Here is a 10,814-nt window from a genome sequence, read left to right as displayed (position 1 = left end):
CGAAGTAGGAACTTGATCGCCTAAAAATGATTTTGAACGCTCCAAACAAGCTCATTGGGACTATCACGTGACTATCGCATGAATTTGAATGCACGAGTAGGAAAGTCAGTGCTCGCATTTTGAAATTGAATGACCAATCGTGAATTTGATTTTACGAAAACGAAATAGAACGCCCATAAATGAAATTGATCTCTCGGATTCTGAATTTGAATGCCCGAATATTTTCGCGTGCGTGCGCTGCGTGAATTTGAATGCACATTAATGAATTTGAGTGACAAAAGTATGAAATTGACCGGGAAACCCTACAGTAACGATTCTATTATTTCCGAGTTTTCCAAAATTATTATAGTCTTGCGTCACTGTATTCTCTGGTGAGTATCTCCACTTATTCATCTCAATAGGAACCCTGTAAACATCAAAGCTTTAGATACTTTTATGGTATTTTGCAAGAATGTTAGATACCTGGTGTACAATCGCGTCATCATATTTAAAGTGAAAAAAATACATGTTTATTTGTTTTTTTTTTTTCAAAGTAATGCGAGTTTTATACAAGTATGCCTCAATGGCTGTGCCTGTTCACATAAATGATAGCTTGCCTACTGTGGGATTTTTTTTTGGAAGTGTTGCAGCGGTTTCATCCGCTCACCCGCCGAGATGCATGGACGATATCTGTTGTTTGTTTCATTATTTTCTTCTTTTTTGGGGGGGGGGGGACCGTTTCGACATTAACGATGTATTGCTTGAGTTTGCGATCGAACCATATCTTTCACTTGTGTTAGGACAATGACCCAAAATCCCAAATCTCGTAAGATTGATCATTCTCAGTTATGGTCCAAGCTAAAATATAGTGATGACTCCTAGTAACGTGACGAGTCACATCAATAAAAATAAATCTTCGCTTCGTGATAAATATAAATGTGTGTCATATTGCTCATAATTCACTTTCCAGAAATACCCTCTGTGAAGCTGGTTGATGGGCCCTCTCCCCTGGAGGGTTTAGTTGTCCTTGGATCAGACGGATATGTCTGCTACGATGGGTTTAACACTATAGCTGCTAATTTAGTCTGCCGAGAGCTCGGATTCCCTGCGGCAGAGAAGTATTCGGCTCAGATTTTGCCCAGTACAGCAGTACAGAACAGAACACCACTGTCATGTCCAGCCGAAGGTACTTTTTTTTAATGCGAGTTAGTATCAATGAATAGGAATCAATAACTGTGCATACAAAATGTATAAGATAACGACAAAAAAGCAAAAGAGGCAATAATAATTTTTTTAGAGTATTGTTTGTGATTTTGTAACACAAAACAATACAACATCAGGGGCCCGTTTCATAAAACTTGTCCTCACTGACAACTGCCAAATTTCTGTGACAAATTTGCTCTCAGCCAATCAGATGCAAGGATTTCAGTAGCTTGTCACATCTATGACAACTTGTCACTGAGGACAAGTTTTATGAAACAGGCCCCAGGTCTGTCACATTTTGTTATCAAAAAAGAAAATGACTTCACTGTTATCATTTTGTAGGTGACTATCATTTCGCTTGTAAAAATACACACAAAAAAGAGTTAATTAACCATTGTATTGATAAACGTAACACATTTGAAAAGAACATGAAATCGGAGGAAAGAAGGCAGATAATGCAGAAGGTACATTTGCATATCAAGAAAAGTTTCAAATTTGAGAACAGTTGTCAGACATACCGATATATATTTATTTGTAGTATCTGTAATATTTTTATTCTTTTTATCGTTTCGAAAATTGATCTAAGCGTTACCAAGTTTACAACTTTATTCCATGGCATCAATTTGTAGATTCTTACAGGGTTCAGCGTTTGAGGGATTGTCCAACATCAACCACTGATTGTTCCACGAACAAAACTGTTCGACTTAAATGTCGAGGTGAGGCTGATACTGTCACTTTCAGATGAAAGGTGTGTTAAGTAGGGTTATAGGTAGGCAACCTAAGCTCTCTGACATTACTCCTGTTCCTCACACATTAATCGGTCACCAATATTATGTGAAAGAGTTAAATTTAAGATTATGTTATTAATCTGGAAAGCTGGTAATGGATGTGCTCCCCAGTACTTGGTTAATTATTATTAAATTATTTTATAGGTCTCTCTTAGCAATCTCCTATCTCGAGGGAGTTGCACGTTGGTTCCACAAAGAATCTAATCTTCAGTTGGAGAGAGAAAATTTATGTCATCTTCTCCTGTCTTGTAGAACTCGCTATACGGTGCATATCTGCCCCCGGATTGATTCCAAGCAGCTTTTAAAACATTTGTGTTTTCTTTTGTCCATGATTAATTTTTGAAACATTTAATATCAATTTGTTAATTTGTTGTGTTGATGTATTGTGATATGTTATAACCTGCGCGAAATAATAAAACTAGAGTGATTGGGCTTTACCAGGTGTTTTGTATACACAGGGCTCGACATTAGCGGTTGTCCGCAGCAATTAAAGATTGGTGTCGGGCCACCAACTCTATTTTTGATGGTTCGATCGGGCAACTAAGTTTCAAAATTGATGTTGCATTTGCTTTTATTTCGGGCAACTAAAATTTCAGATTTCAAGAATTTAGAGCCCCGAACGCGTCATCAAAATGCTGTGTCGAGGCCGTTGATACATAAATAAATATATATATATATATATATATATATATATATATATATACATACATATATATATATACATATATATATGTGTGTGTGTGTGTGTGTGTCACTGCAAACAAAAAGAAGTAAAATATGTACACACTTTTTTTAATGAATTTCCTGTTCGTCTTTATGTTTATTTCGTTCAAGATTTCATTGCATAGATACAAATAAAAAATTTGCCTTTAGGTGTATAGGAGCAAGTTTATGAATGTAATATATATGTATACATACATAATTATGCTTAGTATATTATACATATATAAATATATGTACTCATAGATATGATTATGAATAAACATATCATATATAATATCATATATAAACATGATAACTATACATATTATATTTATGCATAATAATTTTTGACCGAAAAAAAAATGATTTGTACATGAAGTTACATTGGTAACCACCATTAAATCCTGCTTCCACACAGAGCCTGGATTTCTTGGATGCTACGAAGACAATCATCAATCATTCTCGCTTCTGTCTGTAACGGGATTTGACGTTCATTCTGTTGAGGAGTGTACATCTACCTGTAGAGGGGAACCAAGACACAAGGATATTGCTCTGCTATACAAGGAAAGTGAGACAAAATGGATGTGTGTATGTTTACATTCTGCAGGGCTTGCCGACTTGATTCCTGGTGGAAATTATTCCCACGAGTGGACATGTCCCAGCCAGGAAGAACTTGGATCAGGTCATCTTGTCTATAGTTTGTTTAATGGTGAGTGCGAGAAGCCCCCCCCCCCCCCCATAAAAAAAAGAAGCAAGAAAAATACATGAAGTAATATTCATCGATGAAATACTACGCAAAAACAAACATTACAGACTATGCAACCCCCCCCCCCCAAATCTACCTGGAACATCTTAGTTTTAAAATGACTAATTTAGAGAATTTAGAGACATTCTGACATTTTACCTCAATTAAAAACTATATATCACGGATGAGGATGTAATGACCCCAACCCACAAGACTGACTGATGAAATAACAAAGATCCAAGAATATGAGCTTATACAAAATGAGATTAGAACAGATATCATCATGGGTTTGTTTGAATGCATCAATTGTGTTAAACAATGATGGGTTTAAAAACTCATATAATGCTGCTATGAACAACGTAACAATATCAAAGTCATGGCTGCCTGCATTTCAAATTTGTGCTGGGTTTTCACTTTCCATCATTTATTTTACATACGTCACCGAAAGCCGATTAAGACAATTTGAAAAGCTTTGTTAGGGGCACGTTTTATATTTCAAATATGTATTTACAATTTCAATTTGTTAGGTAGATAAATATTAATGCCATAGAGAAACACAAAATTCGACTTTAAAATACGAAACTGATTTTGTTGGTTTTGTGAGAGAAGATCACATCCCATGTTGATTTTCATGACATAGATAATAATGAGATAAATTCGGTAATTTTTCACATCTTCGTTACTTACTCAAAGATACCTTTCTTCCACTACGATAGCAAGAAGGAAAAAATCTGTTCAGCAATGTGAAGAAGGCTTAAGATGAAATGGTACGACATGCACGTCTTGAGTTGTGGTGAAACGGTTTGAATGTCTGAGAAACCTTATGCTTTATATATGGATGGTTTACTTAATTGTAGACGACATCGAGGTTTTTTTTATTCGACATTTCTCTTGAATTTCGATTCATTATTGTTAGATTCTTCAGGATACATTCCTACTGTCTTTCTTTCACCCCTCCCCCCCCCCCCCCATATAGTTTCGGTCGGGGTTTGTAATCCTCCCGGACATGTGATGAATGGTCACTGGAACTCAAATGTTACGAGTTATGGATCCAAGATTACTCTCACCTGTGGAGATGGTTACATCATCAATGGCAGCGCTACGCTTCAGTGTGTGGAACAACTTGGTTGGTCGACTTACTTCCCGGAATGGAATGCGTCGGTCCCGTCATGCCAAACAGTCGAAATTAAAACAACAGGTCCGTAGTAGAAATTAGAGTAACCTCTCTGTGTCTGATAGGTAGAATGGCGGGATCGCCAAAACATGGTGTATTTGTATAGTTTTTTCAACATGCAGTAAAAGAGTATTGAAATATTAATTTACTTTTCGTTTGTGCTTCAAAAAAGTAAACATTGGGGTTGAAAAAAAAAATAGCAATACAATCGCAAGTAGCAGATTTAACGATTCTCAGGAATTCAATGTGTTTAATCAGTAAGCAACATTTTCAGGATCCCCTCTAAATCAATTCTAGCATACTTTTGGCTAGACGATATGTATGTTTATGCCCAGGCATATGGATGAGTCGGTGGTCTTCAATTAAGTCTTAACCTCAAACGTCATTTTTCAAAACTTTTCAAGATTGTGCATTTTGGTTTTGGGTAAAAAGTGTTACTGATATTATCTTTCAACGAGTTTTCAAAACCTCAAAACCAAGATGAGTATCTCTTCTTTTGGTAATGCACAATGTTCCCCCCCCCCCCAAAAAAAAAAAAAAATATATATATATATATATATGGTATACAATATATAATATCAATTGTAAGAAATTTAAAAAAAAAAGAACAAAAACTAGAAGAAAACCAGGAAAGTATAGTATTTTTCGAATTTTGTTACGTCGGTTCAGTATGTTTGTGCCTCTGATGTCACAATTTACCAATGGCAGTTGAACACCGTAAGAGCTGAATTCTATATTACCACTATGTCTTTTGCGTACCAAAATATTCTATTACTACTTGAAAAAAAAAAAATTGCTGTTGAGTCATTACCTCATGGTTCATTCCAGTCGAGAGTGTTCAGGGAACATTTTACTCTCCTAAACCATTCTACCAAATGTAGATACCTAATATGCAATCATCTCAATTGACCAAATCTTTGAATCATCCCTACCTATCAGGTTTAGTGCCATTTTTAAACATATTTGGTCCATCATAGAGCAAAATATTTTGTTTTCAGCTGGTACCTTACTTGCTGAATAGCAAGAAATAGTCTTGAAGCAATGATTAAGCATATCCCATGTTGTCCTTATGATTTTCCTCGTTTTTTTAACAGCTATAATCGCAAATATCTCAAATTGACAAGAATGGAGGCAGCTCGATCAAAATCTTCATATATAAACACATTATGTACAATATACAAATATTTTGCCAGATTGCCTCGTTACACGAATTCTAGTTTTACCCTTCGTCGGGTTTTCTTTTTTTTTTTTCTTCTTCTTCTTCTTCTTTTTTTTTTTGCATCTTTGTATCTTTAAAGATACTGAGTGGCGTCCTGATAACACCACAACTTGGACAACACAAAGTGCAGTAAACACTTTCAGTGAGTATTACAAGATTATTTTTTTTTGAATTACAAATGGAAAATCCTTTGTGTATAAATGTATCTTATTTATCATTTCAAAAGTATTCGAATTTTCCGTTGCATACCAGTAAAAGGGAAAGGACAACTGTGAGCCCTTGAACCTTACAGATTTTCAAGCACAACATTCAGAAACTAAAGACCAAGTAACTTCTTGTCTATAAATGTCCAAAGAGATGTACATGCCTCTTTTTTGTATTTCTGTTTTTAACTGATACATGTTATTTATGCATTAAATGAATTCACAGGAAAAATACAATTCAATTTAATTCATGTTTTATTTTCCACTCATGGGGTAGAACGCCGTCGTCAGGCAAAGGCTGGTTTTCAGAGGGGTCCACACAGGTTAAAAATGCATGCATTATACCAGGGAGGTGTCTCACCTCTCGGCCTGATTATACGTACAGTCTTGCAATCATTATCATAATTTAAAAAAAAAAGAGAAATACAAACACCGTGGTAAGCTTGTTTTTAGACTTAAAAGAAGAAAATAAAGAAAATATATGACTAGGGTCATATCTGCTATAATATCACGAATGTTCGAATATTTATCATTTTTTCAAAATAGGCAAGAGACGGACTACCCCAGATCTAATGACATTTTACGAGACCACCACTCTGTTTTCTCTAAGTGAGTTTCATGTATTTATGAATTTAACATGCTCAGTGCAAATGATAATTTGCCTATTCTTTTCTCTTACATTCTATTGTTCAGACAGTGGTTGCTGTAAGCACAGTTACCAAATGTTTGAATAGATTATCATTTGCAATCTTACTAAACTGTACACAAACCACCTCTTCTTAACCCGTTCCATACGGGAACCTGACGGGGGTTTCAAAATTCAGTATGGAGTGGGTTAATTCGGGTAAAAAAGCAGCATGTGTAGGGGTAAAAAAAAAAAAAAAAAACATGTATAAATCATTAAAAGTAAATTAAGCAAAGGGGAGTCAGACCACGGTAATGAAATAAATACACTTTGGGAAAAAAAAAAGTCGTGTACTGGGAAATTATTCGCCAGTAAACAAATTCAAAGAAAAACTCTTGAAAGTCTCTACCTTAGTCATCTTATGCTTGTATATTTGGTTGCTGTTCCTTACTTTCTGAAAATGATATAAGGTTCGCTATTTCCGAAGATTCTTTAATCTGAAAAATTGATGAAATAAGGTCGTAATTCCGAAAAAGCAACAAACCTAATTTTAGTTTTGGACTACTGAATATCTGTTAGATAGGACATCTGTGTATTTTGAAATAACGAAACTTTGGAATAATGAACTTTATTCTATGGTCGGATTAACAAATATAACTCTCTGTAATCATCTCTTGATCACATGCAAATAAATTTGACACCAATTTCATTCCGTCAGTCCATCGCACAAGGCGACATTCATTAAATTACGGAGAGGAAATCATTTTGATCAACTTTACTGCTCATTTTGCTGCTTTTGTTCTTTTCATATTGAATAGGAGATAGAACGCCAACTGAAGATACGATGATACGAAGTACAAACGAAACAACTGGAAGTAAGCTGCATATCCCTACAATTTGATGTTATTCAACATACATGCATATTCATTTTGTATTTTTATTCACATTCATATCACACACACACACACACACACACACATATTATATATATATATATATATATATATATATATATATATATATATACATGTGTGTGTGTGTATGTATATAACACATGTATTCAAATATGTTGAGATTTCACGTATTGGCGTCCACGAAGAAATGAAGAAACAAACTGGTAATGCATTTTTGGCCAATATTTGACATAAATTTTCGGCGTCCTACGCCTTCTTCAGGAGTCTCTACAAGACTCCTGAAGAAGTGGCAGGTCGAAAGAAGGACGGAAATTTGATAAACTACAGAGCAATATACTTTATATATTACTGTTTCCTTGGTAAATTTCAAGTCGGAAATTATACATATCTTCTTCTTTTTTTAACGGAAGAAAATTAACATTCATTGCATGTTGTCCTTTCTTAGTCTAAATACCAAAGGAGACTTTTTGACTAACCATCTACGCTAAACCAGCTAAAACAAAAGAGCTTTCTGCTTTCAAAAGCACACCAAAGTAATCTACATTTCGGTTGATTTCAAGTAAAGTGGGCACTCCAGTCTATCTTTTTTTTCCTCTCTTCCATTACCTATGTTGACTTGTAGTAAAAGAAGTTAAAAATGAAATACATTGTATTTTTTTTTTGGGGGGGGGGGGGGGACAAAGCTGTATACCTGGTCCAGATGTCCCTTGGTATCAGGAGATGTGTGGTTTATTTCTTTTTATTCAATACATTGAAGTTGTGGGATGTCACTTCATTATAACTTTCATGATAATACGAAAATGTGCAATCATGATCATGAAACAATTACAAACAAAGCTTCCCAATCTTGCTTTTTCAATTCAGTTTACTTTTTCTCTACGGGTGACGTGACAAAGATTTGAATTTCTTGAATTTCATTTCAGATTCTGGAGTTCGTAAAAGAGATGTCATATTTACACTGGTAGCTTTTCTGTGTGTTGTGCTAATACTACTTGTCATTTTCTCCGCGCCACTGTGCAAGCATTACAAGAATAGGTGAGTGTTTGCTTAATTCATTATCGTGTTTGTTTTGGAAGTGGTTGTTTTGGGATCAAACTGCGCGAAGGTTAACTATATTACAGCACACAATTTGCTTCGTTCCCTAATTTGTTAACTGGTATTGTTTGATATTTGCGCAATCATTAATGTATTGAGACTTTGAGTAACAACAGACAATACGTATGCATGTAGATACCAATTCACATAAGTGTGTGTTTGTGTGTCAGTGTGTGTTTGTTGGAGGTGTGGATTGCAGTGGAAGGTATCATTGCTACCTGCACACACTTGTTTTTCTTTCCCCTATATGTTAATTGTGGTTGTTTGATGTATGCGCTTTTGGACTCTCATTGTATATATTTCAATTCATGTAATATAATTATCCTTAAAACTTTGAATAAAGACAGCAAATTTAAGTAGAAAATAATTATGCATTTAGCCTTGGATATTCTATTGATAGATAAATATTGGATTTCGATATTCTAATATGATATTTCACTGCACATGCTATTCCTAATCAAAACTCGCTAAAACAAGATATGTTCCACAAAATGTTTATCGTATCTGGTAAGATATAGTCATATTTCACTCAAATCATCTTAAAAATGTTGTGTTGTCATTGTTTGTTTGTTTTTTGTGTGTGTGCTCTATTTCGTATCATACGTTTTGTTTAAAAACATGTGTCTTCATTGTCATTGCAGAAAGAGACGTAAATCCTCACAAACTTCAAGTCAATCAAACAACAGACAACTGCAGATGCATCCTTTAGACAGGTCAAACGAAAATTTGAGCTCGACGGATCATGTTGTATTGAGTAATACCAGTCCTGACGCTAGAACAGAGGGTCATCCCTTCCAGGACCACCATCATAATGTTTTCAGTGACGTCACGACTCATCAAGAGAACCCGTATCACATCTACCAGGATGCTGCGGAGGTAGGCAAGGGACCTTCACAGGCACCAAACTTAGAACAATTCTCCCTTTGTGCAGCTCCATTACAAAGCCACGTCACTTGCTCTGTACGCACCTCAGTAAGTATCCCGTGTGTTTATGAGAACCATGGAGTACAGGAAACATCGTTGGATAAAACGGCGAGCTGCTATGAGGACTGTGAATACCAGGATGTAGACCTTTGTAGAAAAGACTGGTTGACAAAAAGGAGCCCTAGATCCCTCGATGTAGCCCACTTATTTGATGAGAGGTGTTATAACTCGTTGAATTTTGGCAAACGGTCTGCCCAGAATATTTCTAGGAATAGAGACCGTGAGTACTATCATTTCAGTCGTTCCCTCCTGGATAAGGGACCGCAGTGTCCCCTAACAGATGTCTCAGCTTCTGGTCCATCTTCTCAGAGTGAAGTTCACTCCGATAGAAACGATGATGAGGGTCCCATACCAACCGTGAATTGTGAAGATGTCTTCTATTATCAACTACATCCTGACGAAGCAAGTAGTATCGAAACGTTCAACAAACCACAGTTCACCGATGCTTTTGACTCCGGGGAATACTGCTTGCTGAATCCTGACAAAGCTTCCACCCATGATAGTCATCCTTTAAATAGAGATGACATCCGGAACGACTGCTATCATCCCCAGAATCCAGTTACTCATGATCCAACTACCGGAACTTGTGAAGAACTGTATGCAACGGTGAACAAAGCATTTGGGGAATATTCCGCAGCAAGGCCAGCAACGTGCGAGGAACTTTATTCAACGGTGAACAAAACAGTTGGGTCATATTCGGAAGCAAAACCAGTAACGTGCGAAGAACTGTATGCTAAGGTGGACAAAACAAAAGAAGGTCACATTGACAATAAAACAAAGTCACAAGAGGAGCTGTATATGAACGTTACGAACACATAAGTGGCTCTTTGAATAGTTTGGTAATCAGCTGTTTATGTTAATAACACAGTCAAAAGACCAACTAACGTGTCTCCTGGTGGGCGTCAATTTGGTTAATCATGATAATTTCCATTTTTCTTTTTTTTATAATGACGAGCGAGAGAGCAATTCACAATGGATGTAGTGTTTTTGCCCCATTTATAGAAGCACGATTCTTCAATCTGATCTTTTTCTTCTTCTTTTTTTTTTTTGTCGGGGGAGGGGGAGCATGTTCTTTGTGTTCCAGTTAGGCACATGAATACGTGAAAACTTTCAGGGTAAGGAAAAGTAAGATGGGCATTGCTAATCTGAAATTATCATGGACAAAGTGCGTCTTTGGACAATA

General features: G+C 35.9%; 2 protein-coding genes across 2 annotated transcripts; both read left to right on the top strand.

Annotated features, from left to right (window-relative positions):
* Positions 1–783: 783 nt before the first annotated feature.
* Positions 784–5,981, top strand: LOC140227722 (uncharacterized). The gene is made up of 6 exons (XM_072308131.1): positions 784–805; positions 950–1,165; positions 1,812–1,898; positions 3,091–3,381; positions 4,394–4,615; positions 5,890–5,981. Exons 1-6 carry the CDS (start codon positions 784–786, stop codon positions 5,979–5,981), a joined length of 930 nt encoding a protein of 309 aa, XP_072164232.1.
* A 604-nt stretch (positions 5,982–6,585) lies between these two features.
* LOC140227966 (uncharacterized) lies at positions 6,586–10,450 on the top strand. The gene is made up of 3 exons (XM_072308349.1): positions 6,586–6,622; positions 8,476–8,587; positions 9,289–10,450. The coding sequence occupies exons 1-3, from the start codon at positions 6,586–6,588 to the stop codon at positions 10,448–10,450; spliced, it is 1,311 nt and encodes a 436-aa protein (XP_072164450.1).
* The last annotated feature ends 364 nt before the right edge of the window (positions 10,451–10,814 follow it).

The sequence above is a fragment of the Diadema setosum genome, chromosome 4, assembly GCF_964275005.1.
Source record: "Diadema setosum chromosome 4, eeDiaSeto1, whole genome shotgun sequence".
In the NCBI taxonomy this organism is placed as follows: domain Eukaryota; kingdom Metazoa; phylum Echinodermata; class Echinoidea; order Diadematoida; family Diadematidae; genus Diadema; species Diadema setosum.
Note: the sequence above shows the minus strand (reverse complement) of the source record. Positions and strands in the feature narration are given on the sequence as shown.

What these genes read in the sequence shown, in the direction of transcription:
- LOC140227966 (XM_072308349.1), top strand. Translation starts at nt 6,586, where the DNA reads ATGACATTTTACGAGACCACCACTCTGTTTTCTCTAA. An exon ending in CACCACTCTGTTTTCTCTAA is followed by an intron (nt 6,623 to 8,475) that starts GTGAGTTTCATG and finishes ATTTCATTTCAG; the next exon opens with ATTCTGGAGTTCGTAAAAGA. An exon ending in TGCAAGCATTACAAGAATAG is followed by an intron (nt 8,588 to 9,288) that starts GTGAGTGTTTGC and finishes TTGTCATTGCAG; the next exon opens with AAAGAGACGTAAATCCTCAC.
- LOC140227722 (XM_072308131.1), top strand. Translation starts at nt 784, where the DNA reads ATGACCCAAAATCCCAAATCTC. An exon ending in GACCCAAAATCCCAAATCTC is followed by an intron (nt 806 to 949) that starts GTAAGATTGATC and finishes TTCACTTTCCAG; the next exon opens with AAATACCCTCTGTGAAGCTG. An exon ending in ACTGTCATGTCCAGCCGAAG is followed by an intron (nt 1,166 to 1,811) that starts GTACTTTTTTTT and finishes ATCAATTTGTAG; the next exon opens with ATTCTTACAGGGTTCAGCGT.